This window comes from Corylus avellana, chromosome ca10 (assembly GCF_901000735.1).
Source record: "Corylus avellana chromosome ca10, CavTom2PMs-1.0".
NCBI lineage: Eukaryota > Viridiplantae > Streptophyta > Magnoliopsida > Fagales > Betulaceae > Corylus > Corylus avellana.
In genome coordinates, this window is record NC_081550.1 from 7,048,923 (window position 1) to 7,069,132 (window position 20,210).

At 35.3% G+C, this 20,210-nt stretch overlaps 2 protein-coding genes across 3 annotated transcripts; one reads left to right on the top strand and one right to left on the bottom strand.

Annotated features, from left to right (window-relative positions):
• Positions 1–651: 651 nt before the first annotated feature.
• On the top strand, positions 652–1,805 carry LOC132164401 (RING-H2 finger protein ATL57-like). The gene has a single exon (XM_059574910.1). It carries the CDS (start codon positions 965–967, stop codon positions 1,667–1,669), a length of 705 nt encoding a protein of 234 aa, XP_059430893.1. The 5' UTR covers positions 652–964; the 3' UTR covers positions 1,670–1,805.
• A 1,323-nt stretch (positions 1,806–3,128) lies between these two features.
• LOC132163999 (uncharacterized) lies at positions 3,129–11,905 on the bottom strand. Of its 2 annotated transcripts, XR_009438347.1 has the most exons (9): positions 11,775–11,905; positions 10,107–11,160; positions 9,120–9,238; positions 5,403–6,269; positions 5,001–5,313; positions 4,528–4,687; positions 4,028–4,133; positions 3,726–3,923; positions 3,129–3,379 (listed from the first exon to the last, which is right to left on the bottom strand). XR_009438347.1 is itself a non-coding variant. In XM_059574404.1 (8 exons), exons 2-8 carry the CDS (start codon positions 10,929–10,931, stop codon positions 3,806–3,808), a joined length of 2,508 nt encoding a protein of 835 aa, XP_059430387.1. In that variant the 5' UTR covers positions 10,932–11,160; positions 11,775–11,905; the 3' UTR covers positions 3,573–3,805. The 2 variants fall into 2 exon arrangements, 1 of the variants encoding a protein (XP_059430387.1); XM_059574404.1 differs by lacking the exon at positions 3,129–3,379 and having other exon boundaries at positions 3,573–3,923.
• Between the last annotated feature and the right edge of the window lie 8,305 nt (positions 11,906–20,210).

Here is a 20,210-nt window from a genome sequence, read left to right on the forward strand (position 1 = left end):
TAAGCATAGGCTATGATTGTCTAGCATCATTTCAAAATAAAATAAAAATGCATAGACTATGATTTCCATGAAATCTATCTATGCACTAATATGCTTAATAATGCAATAAACGTCACGTGGCCAAAAATCATTTTTATGCAATCATGCTAAAAAATTTATTATTCATATTAAATCCTTTTAATCCATATGATTAGGTTAGACTAATCCTTTTGAATCTTTACTCCTAGAGGTCCGAGAGGCCCTCAAATAAAGGGGCCCACCAAAATTATATCAATTACATGAGATAAAATAATGTAATACAAAAATATATAATATTTATTCATTAATTCATTCCAAAAAAAAAAAAAAATCTTAGTTTGGCTCCCTACAACCAAAACGGCATCAAAAAAGAAAACTAAGGAAGCATATCTACTTCAACAACATTTGATTCAAAAACGACAACGTTTGAGTTAGTCAAAGTTTGATTAAATTTAGGCTCTTAAATTTCTCCCTTTTTTTTTTTTTTTTTTTAATCACAGATTCAACTACCACACATAAACCAAATCCAATATTAGTTAAAGAGTTTGTTAAGTGATATATATATATTTTTTTAAAATAATAAATAATAAATAAATACTCTAATATTAGCTCCTACACAGAATTCCAAGCTACATAAATGGGATATCAATTCTAATTTCTTTTCATTTTCTCTTTTTTTGGCCGGATCAAAAACTAATGACAGTAGTACAACTAATAACCTTATCCCAATAAAAAAGGACAAAGAAAAGTTATACTGGATAGGGCCCATCCCATACCACCTTATCCAAATTCCCTTGTAATCACCCCCCCGGAAATTGCCGCCGCCATTGAAACCATAACCTGCACACAGTAATCTTCTTCCGCACAAAACCCAACTGTTTTGAATTTGAATTTTCCTCTCTTCAGATAAATTAACCCTTTCTCAAAGATTAGCTTTCCTCAAAGAATGAAGCCCCACATTCGAAAACTAGTCACCCAATCAATCCCTCCTCTCTCCTCTGCCACCCCATCAGCTCCATCGCCGCCGTCCGGCCTACCATTCGCCTTGGAGACCCCCGTCCCCTTCCATACACGGGCGGTTATTGTTGTGGTCGTGGTCCTCGCCGCGGTTTTCGTAATCGGCTGCTTTTCCAACTGCTTGCGCCAACTCTCCGACTACCCCGCCGCCGAGACATCTCGTCGCCGGCGACAAATTAGCCGGCAAAGAACGGCGTCGAACCTGCGTAAAGGGGTGGACCCCACGACAATTCGGGCTCTGCCGGTGTACTCGTACCGTGGGGACGCCAAGTGCCAGATCGACTGCGCGATTTGTCTCAGCGAGTTCGAGGAGAGCGAGGCCGTGAAAGTCATTCCATTTTGCAGGCACGTGTTTCACCCCGTATGCATCGACACGTGGCTATCGTCGCACGTGACGTGCCCGGTCTGCCGGTCGACCCGCTTTTTCGGTGAGGTGAAGGGTGGTGGTGAGGGTGTGAAACAGGAGAGGTGTGATCAGGGTGTGAGCGAGTCGGGTGAAAGATCGACGGTGGGAAACTGTGACGCGTGTAATGAGGTGAGGGTGGAGGGATCGTTTAGTTTTGGGGTCAGGAGGAACAGTAGTTGTTCGAGGTTGGGAGATGGCGGTGTCTTGCAAAGAACATCGAGTTTCTAAAGCTTGTACATAAGAATTACTTGTCTTTTCTTTTTTTCGTACATAGATGTATAGTTGTCGTTACAGTCAAATCAATTCATAGGTGGCTTTTGTGTGAGCACCGATTGTTTGTTTATACTTCTACATCATCACTATAATACGACAACGGAAAAAACAAAACATAATGTTCCACCGATATTATTTTTTTTTTATTTATTTTTTCAATTTTTAAAAGTATAATTATTATTTATCTTAAAAAATTATATATTTAATTATTTAATAAATATGATGTAAGCAAGACAAGAGAAAAACTGTCTTCAAGTGTAGCTCAATCGGCTGTAGACCACGCCAAGCGAAGGTTACTAGTTTGAATCTCCATCCTCATTCCCTTGTGTGAGCACATCCCAAAAAAAAAAAAAAAAAAAAGAAAAAAAAAAGTCAAGTGAAAAATTGTTAAATGACCGTAAAAGAGTTGGTCAATTTAAGTTTATATTGTTCCGAGTATATAGTTGAAGGCCCGACTATTTACTTTGCCATCTTTAAGATAGTGGGTTGATGTCACTTGGGATAAAATAGGGGTGTTGTGGTTATACACCTAGGGGTTTTAAGAGTAAAACTATAATTTAATTATATAGAGTATGTAGGTTAAACGAGGTAACACGAATTGAATATGTTTATTAATCGTGATTTCATATCGTATAATATATTGTCAACTTTACTACTACATTTAATTGACTGTTTTCGTTCATGTCTTCGAAAGTATATATTTAAGAGTCTTTTTATAGAACTTCTGTTAAAAGTGACAAAAATCCACTTTTAACTTTCCACTTGTATTTCTTGTTGACTAAAAAACTCCCATTAAGTGACTCGCTTTTCAAATAAATTTATGAGAAGATAGAGGCGAAATACTAGTGAATTTGAAACACGACAAAATGGACGTGTCAAGAAGCTTTACATTTCTTTTCAGAAAGTTCAACTAATTTTCATGTTCGGACAGCAAATGGTTATAAAGTTCACGGAGTCTCATTTATTATTATTATTATTATTATTATTTATTTTTATTTTTTTTAATTTTTGATGTTGGGAAATCTCCATGGCAAGGCCTTTCGGACCCGCCCATGCAGTAAAACTCAGTCCCGTGCACTGCACATTCGAAAGTTTCTCTACACAGAATTGGTTAAATCGCTGACTTTTCACTAGAGAGTGTGGTCCCAAAAGATTGTTTGCACCAATGAAGTGTTAAATCTTGAACCTTGAAAGGATGATACCTCAAGACCAAGGCTTCCACCACTTGGGCCAACCCCTTGGGGTTTATTATTATTATTATTTGCAATTTTTGCTGGAAGTTTCCAATTTCGACTCAAATCAATCACAAAACTAAATGGCTACTACATGTTTTGTTTTTGGCTAAAAACTTATTTTTCTCAAATATAAAAAGAATCGAACATAAAAATTCATTTTTCACTACATCAACATGCATTGATTCCAAACCTAGAACCTACTTATCAACAATTAAAAACCAAAAAACAAAAAAAAGGGGGTTAGTATCAACCAAACCTACATTTCAGTTGGAGAAGCCAATCTGTCAAACTTGTCACTTCCATTTACTCTCCACATCAGACCAGAAAGAAAGTTCCTTTGTGGAAAATGAGAATGGAGCCTGCTACTTTAAAGCAATCATTTTTCCCTTCTTCCACAGAACAGCCTGATAAAACACAACAACTTCCACGGCTGCAATCTTGTCGGTCAAGCAGTACAACAATTTAAAATTATTCCTACTATGCTTTTAGACGGAAACAAAGATTTATATTAAAAAAACCAGTTTTAGGAAATTTCTATTCAGCATGACAAATTTATAATAGAGTTTGTTGTCTAGAAATGGTGTATGGCAACAAGAAATATATCACCTTCCAAGAAATTTCGATAGTGGAATAATTTATCACTCAACAATTTTATTGAGGTCAGAATAATTAATCAAAGACGGCGATTGTTGTTTCCATCATACACTCAGATTCGTATAGCACAATCCACAAAAAAAACAGAAGAAAAAAAAAAGATTAAAAAAAAAAAAAAATACCTGGAGAGGTCCAGGGGCAAGAACTGAAATTGAAACTCTATTTTTTGTTAATCCAACTTTGATTTCTTAATTACTCCAGATCATGCAATGGAGTAGGCACGGATCACCTCAACTATGGGTGCCCGACACATTGGACATTTTCCTCTACTTTGGACCAACTCATTTGCACATTTTGAACATGTGCACATGTGTCCACATCTGTGACAAGAAAATATTTAAAGAAAACAGTGTAAGGTTATATATGAGCAACAAATACAAGTATAATCCACATCCAAATGGCAAACAAATTTACTAAATTTTACCTGTACAGTAAAGAATCTATATTGCTTTCACAACATATACAGCAGATTCCTTTCCTCACATGATCCCATTGAGGCTCATCTTTTGGCAAACTATCCCCAGAAATTCCTGCAAGAAACCCATGGCACTTAATACGGTCAACTCGCAAACATTCAAGACCATCGCTGCAACCAGCAGCTAGCACTAAATGGTTCTTGGTAACTTAGCTAAAGAATCAAAGAATAGGGGACTAAATGGAGATAATATGGACGTCCACAGAAGACTATATTCTGTAGAAAATAGCTTTTTCTATTGCATCTTTTCTTCTAAATACACTTCACACAAATTTATTTTTATAAAAAAAATAAAATAAAAAAGCCATAGTTCTCTGGAATTTCTACATGAAACGTCACCCATTGAGCTGAATGAAAAAATGGTTTGGAGCCTAGGAGGGCAAGGAGAATTGAAAAAAAAAAAAAATTATAGAGAAAAGCAAAAATTAATGGATCAAGATTCTACAGACCTAGCATGGATCGATTCAGGGCAGCAGACACTTCTTGTCTTATCGAGCGCTGCAACTCAAGTTGCATATCCATGCATGCCTCCAGCATCCTCTGCATGTTATTCATCCTCTGCTGTAGCCTAGCCATGTCAATTCGCAAATCGTTAATGATCTCCCACTCCTGCATGAAATGAGCGACATGGTTCAATTCAATCTTACAACTACACAGTGAATTAAGGTGACAGTTTCAATCAAGCCCATGGTGCATAACTTGTTCATTAGAATTAGTCAGATACGACATCCATCTACTTCTACACTTTAGACAATAACTCAAGGTGTTTACAGCAAAAATGGTGCTATAATAATAATTTCTTTTGAAAAGAAATGAAAAATTAAGAAACTAGCATAAGTGGATTGATGTGTTTTTCACTTTTAAACATATATTTAGAAAAAGGGATCAAGTTCAAAGAAACATCATGGAACGATGAACGCACAAATCCTAGACGTTGATGCATGTCATGCTGCGGCCAGTTTTCATGGTGCAACTCAGGATAATAGAGTGACTGAGAAGGTGGTGGTGGTGAGGAAGGTAAAGCATGTCGAGGACTCTCAACAGCCTCCCTCTGATTGTCATTCTGATTCCCACGCTGATGCCCAGGATCCTGTTCTTCTGACAAACGAGAAGGTGATGTTCCAGGCAGTTCCCAGTCAACAGGAGCATTACTTTCCCGTCTCTCCAGATATGATTGTATCAACTGGTTAAGATTCTCACGGAAACCACTGTGAAGAAGATTAGAAACTCTTCTCCTGCAAAATGAACAAAAAGTCCCCGAATAAAAAACTTGATCATCTAATGGGACTTTAGTGCATAAGCCCTTCAGTGGAAAATCCCATACCTGTTTAGGAGTTCTCTGAGTTCCACATTGTAAACATTATCATCATCAGGAAAATAAAATGTATCAACCCCTCTAACTGGAACAGCTTCCTGATCAGAAGGACCTTCTAACCAATGTTCCACAGCCTCTTGAAAACCATTATCCTCGTGCCACTCTTCTGGCACTTCTTGCAGATGAGCCTGTTCCATATCTTCATTCCCCAACTCTTGGTGGTTAGAAGTAATTCCCAGCCGGTTTTCATCCATATAATCTGTAATTCCGTCACTCCATTCGTTATATTCAACATTCGCTAGTTGTGAGTCTCTTTCCCCAGTTTCCATAACTTGTTCTGCCTGAGCAGCAGATTCTAGCCAAATTACATCCAAATGATCAGTATGATCGGATAAATCATGGATAGAACTTTCCTCAATAATTGGCTCAGATTGTCTATTAATTTCTTCACCAGCTTCTTGCATATTACTATGTTCTCCTGATTCATTGAGCAAAGCTTCTGACCACTCACTAGCAGTAGTTTCCAGAGAGTTTCCATTCAAGCTTTGCCCAGTACCATCTCCGCTTTGAAGGGATACTTCATTCTCTGAAAGTTGTTCCTGCCACTCCTCTTCATGAGAACTAGACCCTTGCCATCGAATATCTTCAACAGAATTATCCCCTAAATCATTGCTACCATCTGATAACCTGTGGCTATTACTCTCCACATTATTAGGTTCAGATTGTTCACTAAGTTCATCTAGAGCATCCTGTGCATTGTTTGCTCGAGTTTGATCATTACTATTGGCATCAACTTCACTGTTAGATGAGGTATCAGAATGGTTGCTGCTTACTTGACCACATACAGAATTGTCCAATCTGGAGCAAAATCCTTCCCTACATTCAAGAAACGGGTTCCATAATTATTGCCAAAAAGTGAAAATAACAACCTTTACTTGCACATAAATAATAGAAAAAAAAAAAAAAAATTCCAACAAGCAAGATATTGTCAGCACAATTTGACAAAAAGTCACATGGGAGCAACATGAGCCAGAAAAGGCAACAGCGATAAGATATAATGAATGCAATGACTAGATACGATCAACTTTAAAAACCCAAAATCAAAATGAACTATAAAACAAGAAATATTTAACATTGGAACAATGATCACAGTAATCCTTGACATTATTCATACAAGTGAAAACATCCCAAAACTAAATGATAATCTAAAAATATGTGTCTGTGAAGAAATTATTAGATAGTTATTAGATGCATAGACAGGTGCTTTGCATCCAAAAACTGCATGCTACATACACACAGCTCTTATTATAAATCCCAAGAAAGTCATTAAATACATGGATTGTAGTCTACTCCATCTCCATGCAAGAAAATCTTGTTATCAATCTTGAGAGCATGACAGGAGTCCAACACATATAGCCAGAATTTGAATATATTCCAGAAAGAAAATTTTATCTTACAAATGAGCTTCACTATCTGGAACGATACAAGGCCCTACAAGAAACCATCAGCTCACAGTGCACATGACAGCTCTTGACATAATTCTAGCACAACAATTTCCACTTATTATATCTGTGTACATACAGAAAATTGAGAGACATGGTTGAATCATACCCATGTATATAAAATCTCTTTATATATGTTCTAACAAAATCCTGTCAACAAGGTGTAAAGCTGTTTCATGCTTGGGCTAAATGTTGGCAAGGAGGTTGCTAATAATGTTATGAAAGTGGACAAGACCTAATCCTCCAATGCCCAATTTCACACAAGCTCTAATATGGTGACTATCAGCTAAATGATCTACAATATTGAACTCAAGATATATGATACTGTAATCCTAAGATATTAGCATGAAAACGTTTTTTCTTCTGAGATTTCTAATAAACACTCAGTTGCTTGGCTGTGCATTATATTATTACTGCTATGGCTGCTGCCCTAAAGAAGCTGAAGGAAACATCATCCTAACACCAAAAATACAGCTCACAGGAAAAAAATAAAATAAAAAAAATTAGTAACGAGTATTTATTGATATGGACTAACAAGATGCAGCATAAATTTGAATAGAAGCTTCTAAAGTTTCTACTCCCAAGAGCCTAGTCCAAGATTATTGAGATTATGAGTCATCCACTTCAGGGAGAATCAAGAGCTGTTATAAATCCCAGCTAGAGTTTTTTAATCACTTAAAATCTACTTTAAACTGTAACTGTAAAAAGTCAGTAACTTGTATAGCATTCATTAATTTTATGAGCTCCTGGGTAAAAGTGACAACTCATAAAAGTGTTAATTTGTAGACTGCTAATACAGAAGAGAGGTGAAGAAGGTGTGGCAACGGAGGTCACCTTTAAACTGTTCTCAGTTATCTGAATAAGGAATGAATGAATTTTTTAAGGAGAAAATACATTTTACCCTCCTGAACTATCCACCCATTTCCTCAAATGTTTAAAAAGTGACACTTGACCCCCCCCGTCACCCCAGTTGGGCCTAAGGGTCGCTTCGGCCACCCTAGACCGGACACCCTTTAATTTTTAAATTTTATTTTTTTATTCTTTTATTTTAACTTGGGATGGGGCATTTTTTTTTGTGGGGAGGTTGGGGGTTAGAATAGTCGAATTGCAACAATTTGGAAGTTTGGAGGGGTCAAGTGTCACTTTTTAAACATTGGAGGTCAAAGTGCAAATGGATGGATAGTTCAGGAGGTAAAATGTATTTTACTCATTTTTTAAAATCAAAGCATTACCAGGATACCAGTATGACTTACCTCATCCTGGCATATCAAATCATTCACTGGGGTTCTGTGAAAAATAATGCATGGCAGATCCATTAGATCATGGAAGGAAATAAAATCCCCCATTCATCTACATCAATGATGCATCTGGTTAACTGTACCAGATTATTATGCAAAGAAAATCTGTGTTCCATAGAAATTTCAGATAAAGTGAACATGATTTAACAGTTCATAAGGGAATGGGATGTGTCTTCCAACAAGGTTGTAGTCAAGCATGTTCCTAATATGTGTGGTACACATGCCTAGTTCTCTTGAAGTTTCTTAATCAAATCTATTGTTACATGGATATTTTCAAGCGATCTGAGAGAGAGAGAGATACTTTTCACTACTTCTCACTTTTAACTTGGCTTCACTTGACTTGACTACCACCCTAAGCATAATAAAGGAAAGAAGTCAGGTAAGTGGTTTTCTCCATGAACTTCTTCACTTAGCATCATAAATTCATTGTTTGGCTTTAAGAGATCGAAAGGAAAGAAGCTAGCATTGCTTCTGTTCCAGGGTCATAGAAAAGAAACAATATTGTGGTTTAGGTTCTTAAGGGAAGGACTAGAGAGCACAGCTAGGAGGAAAATCTATAATCCACAAGTTAATTTTACCGTCCAATCAATAATGAGAATATCAACAACTTTCCAGTGCCAGTAATGGCATACCAAATATGCATCCTGGACTTTTATCCTCACAAACAATAATATAAAGAAATTAATCTTTGAGCAGTCTACAACCAACCTTCAAGCTTCCAATAGCATAGTTGTATCTAAACGATGATATACAGAGCAAGTTCATACTACAAATAAAAAAAATTCTAAAGCAACCCTTGACAACAAAAGCCGATAAGAAAAAACCAGAAAAATAACATACCAGAATATATTAGAGAAATTAAACGACAAGCTCTACATACAAACATATGACCAAGATTTTGTTACGATTATGGTATAAATAAATACCTCAGACCGGATACAGTATTCCTTTGCCTCAATAAGCCTAGTTCACTTTCTGCCAGGGAAGCAGATCTCTCATTGTCAACCGATCGGCCATTTCGCAAAAACCTGCCTCTAAGCAATGACTGCAAAAAAAAAGGGGACAAATATATTACATGGTCAGGTTATATCAAAATGCACAAAAGTTTTCCCATGCTTCATATGCAAACATAAGGCCAAAATAAGAAAATAGCACTTCAACTAGCAAATAATCAGAACAAATACAACACATGTATATAATAAGGAAAAATCCTCAATGCAAACTAGCCTTTTCCAAGCATCAGCTCTCACATTTAGAGAAAAACGAAAAAACCATATATTGGAACATCATGTTTTGTAAAAAAATAGTCAAGTAATTAAATACACTATTTTCCATATACTTGGGTTTTTAGAATAATTAGTAATGTTTTATAGTATCAAAGCATGTGATCCTAGTTTAAACTCTGACTACTGTTTCTAATGACAACAAAACATATGCCTTCAAGAAGACATTATATATTCTTGATTAGTAGAGAGGAAGATCTTCCTCCTGTGCAAGAAACAATATACAATTTTAAGAAGTTTGTTACGAATGGAAGTTCAGAGATAAAATAAAAGTCTAGAAATGAAATAAATCAACAACTTCCATATCTCTCACTGTTATTTATTTTAGGCTTTTTGCATCCAAGGTGGGCACTCTTAACTGGAGCATGTTGCAGGTTTATCTAGTCCATATTGATATCTTTACACTAAAGTGTTGGCTATCACCCCCAAGAACTTTCTGATATCACGCTAAAAAAGCATTCCACCATTAGAACCTAGTCCTGACTGATTTTACATCTAGTCCAAACTCGAATATTTCATACCAATTTCACAGTACAACTAAGAAAATTATACAGAACAGGAACACTAAGTAGAACCAAAAGAAGATACAAAAATAAATTGCACAAACATAGAAACTTTGCAGCAATTAACCTGGATGCGGTTGCGATGAGCGAATTGTGATACTGCCCGATGCTCCAACAAACCTTGAAGCTCAGTCTGCCTTTCCCTCTCAGCCTTCTTTAGCATATCAAGCAAGGCCTGTCTGCCACATAATCGACGAATGCCCCTCCGGGAATGCTCATTTTGGCCTCCATTCTGGTTAACAAGAAATCCATCCCGAATTCGTTCAATTTGAGTATCAACGTCAGCAGCTTGCTCTTCTCTACTGTCAACAGAAGCATCTCTCTGCTGGCTACTATTCATTTGTACCCACTCCCTTATGATTCTCACCCTCTCCTGCTCAGTTTCACCAAGCCACTCTGCCCTGTGGCTGTTGCTCATATGGGGAACATTTGATGCACGTTCCCTCACACCACTGTTCATCCATTCCCGAAAAATCTGCCTCACCCTCTCCCTTTCAACTTCCCCAAAATCAGAAGATCGTTCACAGTTAAAATTTCTAGAATCAACATGTTCATTCTGTAAGTCAATTTGAGATTGAGACAGTGTTCCATACTCGCTCCCACTCATACTCATGACCTCCCAGTCACCCCTTTGTTCATTACTATCACTATCAGAAACGTGTCCCCTTGAGAGGTCAGTAATCAACCTATCACTCCTATGTTGGACCAGTCTTTCTTGTTGGGCACGACTCACCGCATGCTCATCCTCAAGCTCACGCCACATCTGCAGGAGCGAGGATCCTTGGGTTCTGACCCTCCCTTCGTTACCTTGCTGGGCTGATGCTTGAGAATGAGAGTCCCTAAGGAATGCAGAATCAAGCACAGAAACGTTGTGTAGACCAGCAATAGCCATTTGTCCAAACTAAGTAAAATCAGTCAACCCATCTTCTTAAAATGAATTTATTCAGAGGAAATGCAATCAGATGATGCCTTCTAAAATCGGATCACCACATATGCATCACACTCATGGTCATCATCTTCATCACCTTTATCATCACCATCGTCAATCTTAGCCACATGAAGGTAACGAATTACAAGCATGGTATCCACCCGGCATTAATCACAGGTGCAATCGATCCTGTCTGTACCAATTAAAAACCAGTCGGTCATTCCCAAGACGTTCAATCCCCAATTAACACGTTCAGTCAAAATTATAAATCATGTAAGTAACATATTTTCTCAATTCCAGTACCTAACAAGCAAAGATCTACCACGCAGCTAGCTGAATTTCAAAAATCCAACTAAAATTCTATTCAATTTCTCAACGCTCTGTTTGGTTGCCAAGAAAATGAAATATAATAAAATAAAACAAAATCTGGCAAATCAGATTTTCCATAATTTTGAATCAAATATGGAAACAGCCTCCGCTGAATTGAGCCTGACACAACTATTTACCCTACTCCATTGAGACATTCTAGTTTCCAGAATTCCATGAAAGAAAGTCAAACTCATATTTTCCATTATTTTCTCCAATTTTCCCCGCAACCACCCCAAAGCGTTTCTAAAATCGAATAACACACTGAATCCACATCAAAGCTCAAACAAATCACATAAAAATAAGAAGAAGAAAAACACAAAATCAAATACAAAACACAAATCCAAACCCAAACATTCGCCTAAATACAGAAAACCGAAACACACGTTCTAAAGCTTACGATTCTGATTCTGAAAAATTACAAGATCAAGAACAACGTACCGGTGAAGCCCTCTCTGCTTTTGGTTTTGAAGTAAAGGAAACGAAACCCTAACTGTGAAGAAAGTTATAGCGAGAGAGAAAGAGAGAGAAAACAGGAGGGAGGGAAGAGCGGCGATTTACGAATAATCAAAGCGGACCTTTCTTCTAATAAATATTGCCGTAACGCCAACGTCTAAAGATTTCGGTGATTAGAGGCGGTGCTGACACGTGTCAGGTGTCCCTGTCTTCTGGACACAACTGTGATTCATGTGACGTTTCCAAATCTTGAATCTAACGGGAAGTGGGGGAGAAGTTACGTGGTGCCGAAACGACGTCGCGGTGCTTGTAATTGTATCTTTTCGTTCCTCTCTAAAAAGGAATTTCATTCCATAAGATGCCATTCTATGATAGGAGTGTTAATTAGGGGCGGAAATTTGCGTTTACGTGTTGGGGGTAGGTTGTGTTAAAGACTATATAAGTCAACATTAACCTGACTCATTTAATTAAACCGATTTAACCCTTTAATCCTAGTCCTAACCTTCTAAAAGTATTGGGTTCGTGTCGGGTTTCGAGAACATGTCAAAAAATTTATGCCATTATGTCATATTTTGAATTCGGATCATATTGAAATATGGGTATAAGACTATATAAGTCAACCTTAACCCAACACATTTAATTAAAACGGGTCAAACTCTTCAACCCTAACTTTTTAATTTCGTATTGAGTTCGTATCAGATTCACCAGTCGTGTCAAAAATTGTCAGCTATATTTTTAATTAACCATATATAGGAGATGAATTCCGGTCAATTTTTTTTTTCTTCTTTTCATTTTTAGTTTAGAGTCAAACAATTGAAATATAACATCTAATTAATTTGTGAAATTACTCAATAATATACATTTTATTTTAGTCATTATTAAGATGTTCAACCATTCCTTTGATCTAAAAGTTGCCAATGGCATCTTTCATTTACATGGAACTTTTTTTGAATTAAAAGAACTACTCCGTTGGTTTAAATAGATGGGCCATGAAATTTGAATGGGAGATGGAGGTTAAAGATTCAAACTTATACTACTATTAACAGGTAAAATAAGCAGTAATTTGTGTTACATAATAATGATAATTATGAATCTGAAAAATCCAGTTAGCATGGATCTTTTCATCATGTCTCAATCATGAAGAGGGTAAAGGAGATTTACTGTTTACCACCAAGTGCCAAAAAAGGATGATTAACTTAATTTACCTTTTCTTGCCTTATAATTGCTTAATTTTTAATTTATGTTAATCCAACAATTAAAGGAACTAAAAAGGAACCCAACAAATGGAATACATTTTACCTTTATTGTCCTTGAAGTTACCAACATAAACTGATAAAAGTGGTGTGGTTCTTTTGGGAGGAAATGATATAAAATGTATATTATAGTAATAAGCAAGTTATTAAATAATTAATGGGTGTCTCCAAAGTCACTTCAACCTTATCATTGTTTCCTCACTATATAAGCATAAAAAAAATAAAATAAAAAATAAAAAACCTTATCTCCCCAAAAAAAAAAGAAAAAAGAAAACCCCTCATAATGAGTTATTGAGTTACCTTTATAGAACTACCTTTGTTACTCAATTCATATTTATGTCGAGTCTCTGAATCCTAAAGCAACCTCAGATCAAATGTGGTTGGCTTGAAGGTTGAAACCCTTTTCACCTACCCCTCTCCTCTCTCTCTCTCAAAGAAAAACAGAAAAAAACAAAACATGTTTGGTTGATTCTTTAGTCTATTTTGTACCAAATTTCCACCCAATTTATTACTGTGCAATATATAGCTAATGATTCTCCAAAAATTTAGATTATTTGGTATGCGAAATGACTATTTTACTATTAAAAATTAATAATAACTTTTATTAGGAAAGAAAAAAAAAAGAGTAGGGTATAATAGCCACGGTATTAGGGTATTTCTTATAATCATAAGCTTTAAAATGGATATTTTAAAATTATTTCATTTCACTTTTTTCTATTTTCAACAAAAATTATTTTATTTCATAATGAAATAGTCATTCTGCCTACTAAACGTATAATATTTGCCGGTTGTTACCCACATGCCCTCCTCGTATGAAATATATCTTTCAATATTCAATTGCAATGGTACTACCACTCTATCTCCTTTTTTATTTCAATTTTATTTTTTCCCTTTTTCAGTTTTGTTTAGTAATCAAGTAGTAAATATGATCAAAACATTTTTAGATTAGATTATAGAGTTGTCATCATTCAAGGGGTGAGACTAGCTACTGTTTTCAAAACTATATAATCTACTGCTATAACTTTTTTTTTTTTTTTTTTTAAATAAATAAATAAATTTGAAGGAAAGCGAAATCATTGCATGATCAACTACTTTTTAACTACAACTACCCAAAAAAAAACTATTTTTAAGTACAACTGATTAATTAACATGTGCAAGGCACGTTCACCACCTAATCCAACTAGAAATTCAAGAAGTCCATGCTTTGACTCGATCAACCTTCTGCCAATTAACAATGTTTGTGGCACCCATATGCATCATAAACTAGTTTTATTAGAACGATTTATGTGGTATTTGTAGCATTATTATAAGTAGAAATGTTGGTTAAGACTCCGACCGAAGTGCTAATCTGGTTTATTTAAAGGCCAACAGTAACCATCTAAGGTGATGGCCGGTCCAGTGATTTCACGAAATTTTTTAAAAGTATAGTCAGATATACGTTAGGCCATAGGTAGATTTAAAGAAGTGTTTGCAATTTTTACCGTCTAAATTTTTTATGTGCAATTTTCAATAGACAAGTACTACCAAAAGAGTCACTCTAATCTAAGAATGGAACTAAGAATTTTTACCGACAGAGAACATGAATGAGAAATATATTAAAATAGGAAACCAAAGAATAAATGATAAATATGTTAACATTAAATATTAAATCAACATATAAAAAATAAAATTAGTATCCATTAAGCAAACATTATCCGTAGCTCTATTTAAAACCGCATTCTCCTCGTATGGACACTACAGTACTCTAGAAAACAATATGAGTTTCGGGGAAAGATGTAGGGCGTTTTAATTCACGGGTTTGGGGCATTATATATGGTCATATGAATTTTCTTGTTTAAAAAGCACGTACAATGTATTCTTAAAAATTGTGGACTGTTTTTTATGGGTTTAGGCCAAACATAAAATTGTGAACCGACTTGTTTCTTTTGGCCCACCTCGGTATGTGCATAGGTCCGTCTATGCTCTAATCGATCTCTTCCCTCTTTATCTTTTTCCAACAGGGATCCGCCATCGGGGAGAGGTGTTGGCATGTGATTGTACACCAGGAAGCAATAATGAAGATGATCAGCTGGGTAGTCGTTTCAACAAGTTAGATATTTTTTTCATGAGGAGTAAGGACAAGCACAGAAGCACCCCGCGCGCAAGCAGATCATCTTCCATTGTGTCATTATGGCCCTCAAACTGTGAAGGCTGACCCCGCTGCTAGCTAGCTTTTGCCACTTCTTGTGTTTTTTCTCATCGCCACATTTATATCTACACATTGCAATTTGCATGCATGGGTCCTATAAATGATACTCACGTTAAAGCTAGCTAGTTGCAATATTTATACCATAAGTTGTTAAAGCATTTATAGTGGTTTATCAAAATTATAATTTCTATTTAAAATGGCTAATTATAACTTCTTTTTCACAAATAGATCCCACCATAAACACTCATATCACCCTTTAATCTCTCGATCCCACCAAAAACACCAAATGAAAAACCCATAGCATGCACAAATCGCAGAGAAATAGCTAGCTATCTAGCTAGCTTCTATATGAGAGAAATGTAGGAGAGTGAAATCACAAATTACTGGAAGGAGACAGAAATCACACAAATCACAAATCGAATGGAGGTGGCCGACAGAGGAGGTGGGTAGAGCATGTGAAATGATGCCACCATGCATATTTTTTCTTTGATCAGTTGCTCCCAGCAACATGACAGTTTGCAAGGGACATGGAGAGAAATGGGTGCACAAGGGGCAAGGAGAGAAACAATAAAATAATTATGTGTTCATGAACACAAATGCATTTGGTTTTGCATAATCAAATGGAGGCTCCTAATACACGTTCGATTCATGCAACAAATTGCTAGCTGCAGCCAATTGCCATGAACATCAAATATGGAGCGTATGTAGCGTATGTAGTAGTATGTTATGTCTAATCTTAACCATGTGTATATAAGCTTTTAAACACCTTCTTCTTACGAGCCAATTTTCAAGGGGCTAAGCCATTGAAAATGCTCTTATATCAATATAGTAGCACTAGCTAAAGTGTCTGTCATGGTTATAAGGAGACTCATTAATTAGACCTATTAAGACTCCATTAATTTAAATACCAACCAAATTTATTGTAACTTCATGTATTTCTTTCTCTTATAAGTTGAAATTTAACTTAAAACTCCCACCAAAGTGCTAATCTAATTGGGTTAAAGGCCAAGACTAGTACCACCATATGCCAACATGCATCCACCATAATGAAGGCTTTTGCCGGATGAATCTAGGCCTCCAATTCTCCAATGATTAACATCAGCTAGCCAGTCCTTTCAAGTAATAGATATTTTCTCAGAAAAGAAGAAGAAGAAGAAGATGATATTTTTCACAGTAAGGACACTATAATAAGGACAAACACTGCAACACCACAACATGGCCATAGCTTGTCTTCTATTGTCATTAAGGGTCCTCAAACTATCATTCTTTAAGTTGACGCTCTGCTTTTGCTACACATTGCATGCATGGGTCCTATATATGAATGACAACCACGTTATCTTTTTTCTTTTTTTAATGACGGGGAACCTCAATAAGGTAGGGCCCTTCGAACCCATCCTTGAGAGTAAACCTCATTATCTTCTTGACCATACTCACGTTAAAGGTGCATCTATGAAAAAATTAACATTATTTTCATTTTCTCATAATTAAAATTTGTTATTATATCAACATCTATCATGATTAGGAGACTCATTAGACCCATTAACCCTATGCTTGCATCCATCCTTAATTAGTTTAATTGGTTGGATTCTGTGCTATAATAACTAATTTAATTAACATGATCCACCATTAATTAGAAAAGGAAAAAAGAAAACATTAATATATAGTAAATAAAACATGTCAACTCAACCAAGATATATGCGAGATGAGAAAAAGAGACATTTAAATTCTGTTTACGACAGAAAAAGAGACATGAAAATATTGCACCTTTTGGATTAGGGTTGTAACTGTTTCACACATGTCGATTAAAGTAGTGTTAATGTTAGGTTAGCTGTCTTTCAGTTCCTTCTTGTCATTAAAGTTTGGATCGGCTTCCTTGGCAAAGTAACTGCGGGTCTAGAAAGAGCTAGCTAGGAGATCACTAATAACTAGTTGTGGCTTTTAGGGCACAGGTCATACCAAATTTCACATCTTTGCTGGTTTTCAGTGCTGTAAACCACATGCCAATTATAAGGACTCGAAGCTAGTCTCACTTCAGACAGTTTGATAATATCAAACTTTTTGGCTAATGGATCATATTGAGCACTTTAAGGTTAACAATTTTTGGCATAACTTGCAAATTCGACATGAATTCAATAAAAAATTAAAAGAGTTAAGGTTGAAGGTTCTGACTCGTTTAATTAATTAAATGGGACGGGTTATAGTTGACATATGTACTTTTAAACCCATGTCTCAAAAAGTGACATTTAGGATTGTAAACGTTTTACACGACTTGTTAATCCAATTTGAACTTAACATGCAATTAGAGGGTTATGATTAAAAGATCTGACCTATTTAATTAAATTGGTAAGGTTAACATTAATAGTCTTATACCAATGCTCGACACGACCAAGAATTACCAACCCTATATCTAGCCCCAATATTCCTAGTGAGCTCCTAAAATAAAAGCTAAATTTGAGGAAAAAAGTTTACTTTTTCAAATTTGAAGAACCAGTTTTAAAATGAACGAAATTGTAAACTTTTTACGTCTTTCTCTACTTTAGTTAAATGGTATTTTTATTAGTTTTAGAGTGTGTTACAACAAGATTTTAGAGTTGGAAGAAAGAAGCGCGTTGCATTAAAGTGGAGATATAGAGTGAGAGGAAATAACATTTAATAAAAAAAAAAAAAAACGAGTAGGAAGTGGATTTTTCGCTCTTCAAATGTGGGGAGGTTTTAAGAAAAAACTAAAAATCATATATTTCTTATAAATTAGCTAGCCGAAATTTAACTCAAAGCAGTATTTAGAGAGTCCATTGTGAATGCTTTAAAAACCGACTAAACACACGGATCGATCAACCGTATAACAATCTTACATAGCTAGTGTACTTGTTTTGTCAAATGAGGGGCATTTGTGAAGTGTCATTATTTGATGAAAAAAGCATGAAGGAGATCGATGAGGAAAATCAATTGATATGATTGAACTTCCACGTAGTACTGTATATGTACTCACAATAATTCATGACATTAATTAATTTAACACTTTGCATATATTAATTATTAGATGGATGCATCTACTTTGGAAGTTTTTGAATGTTGACATTTGATGAAATGAAAGAGTCGCGATACATGCATGCACATATATACATGTCCTCTCTATCTTTCCATTTTTGTAAGCTTATTAAAAAGGCACCATTTCTTAAACGGGACCCCATCCAAAAGCTGCCTCCCTGCACAAGAACACCACTCGAGCTGCTTTGTTGGTCAAGTAGGAAACCATGGAGGTCTCCTGACTTCCACAAGGCAGACAAACAAGGATGACAAAGACCAACTATCTTCTCTTCTTCTCCCCTTTTCTTTCGCTACAAAACAAATCAAGTTTTGCGTCGGTTTTTAAACGACGTCAACATCGTTTTTCATTCGTCATGAATAGTACTTGTGTCGATAAAAATATTTAACGTCGTTTGCACAAATAGTGACGATAATTCTCGCTCTTTTGAATAGAAACAAACGTAAACCATTTTACGTTGTATGGTTAAACAACATGAATTTTAAATGATGTCGTTTGTACAAGAAATGATGATAATTTTCTATGGTTGTGCCGTTCTTGTTCTTCTTTGGGGGTTTTTTTTTTTTCTCCTGAATTTTCAAAGACCATTGATCTTCAAGAATTTCAAACACAGAAACAATAATGTAATTTTGCTTCGGTGGGTGTGAAGTATAGGTAAAATAAATTGATGTGATATATCTTTTGTAGAAAATTTCTTACTTCAATATAAAACTCATTACATTAATTGTCCTAATTAGTAAATTTTAATTTTGTTTTATGTGAGAATACAATTTCCCTTTTATTTATTTATTAATTTTTTTCAGGGTATAAGTTGGGATCACTAATTATTTTTGACATGTTGGGACTACTTTTAAGAAAAATAATTTTTAGGCGAAAATTTACTTGCATCGCCCAAACTATCAATGTTTTTGCAATCATAACCCCGAACTTTTAATTTTTTCAATGTTAATATCCCAAGAATTTTTTTTTTCCTTTTAATTTTACCCTTTTTTGTTGTTGTTAAAATGTCCAAAATGCCCCTGTTTAAAAATTGAAAAATTGAAGAAAAAAAAAAAAAAAAAACTCAAAATTGCGAACGGTATGGTGCCGTGGGTCATAGACATTTTAACCACACACAAAAAATGGTGAAATTAAAAGGAAAAATTAATGGGATACCGCGATATTGCAAAAATTAAAAGGTCAAGTTTACGATGATTGTAAAACTGTTGATACTTTAGAGAGTATAAGCAAAGTTTTACCTAAATTTTAATTTTGTTTTGTGTGAGAACACAATTTTTTTTAATGATTAAAATTTTAAAAAGAGTTCTCCTAGCTAATTCACACCCCAATTTATTTTTGTGGGTGCAACTATAAAAAGGGTTTTCATAATTGACCCCATAAGCTTTTATAGTGAGTACAATAATAATAATAATAATAATAATAATAATAAATTACAATCTTCATAAAAAAAAAAAATTAATATATCCTAACCGTTTTTAAAATTCCGGGGAGTGGGGTGCAAGGCTCCGCCGCTGCTGGCATTGCAAGCAAACATCCGGATAGCATTGAATGAAACTTATCAAGAGATTAGGAGCTATTAATTAAGGATTAAATAAACCTAATTGGCTCCTGCGACGTAGGTTTTTCTTCTTCTTCTTTTTCTTTGTTGCTGTTTTAGCCAATGGCACTAGAGGGAGAGATTCTAGTGGATCTATATGAAATAAACATCACCTTTTGACTTAATGGTATCCAATAAGCAATCAAGATCCAAATTTTAATATAGATTACAAGTTCAAAACTGCTTTTTCTACGATTTGGCCTTTGGATTCATCAAAAAGTTAAATAATTAATTGTGGCATTTGGGTTAGAAAAAAAAAAAGAAAAAATTGTGAAGACATGCACTTTTTCTTTGTTGGGTATGTTAAGATTTGAAGAGAGGGGTGATGATGTTTCAT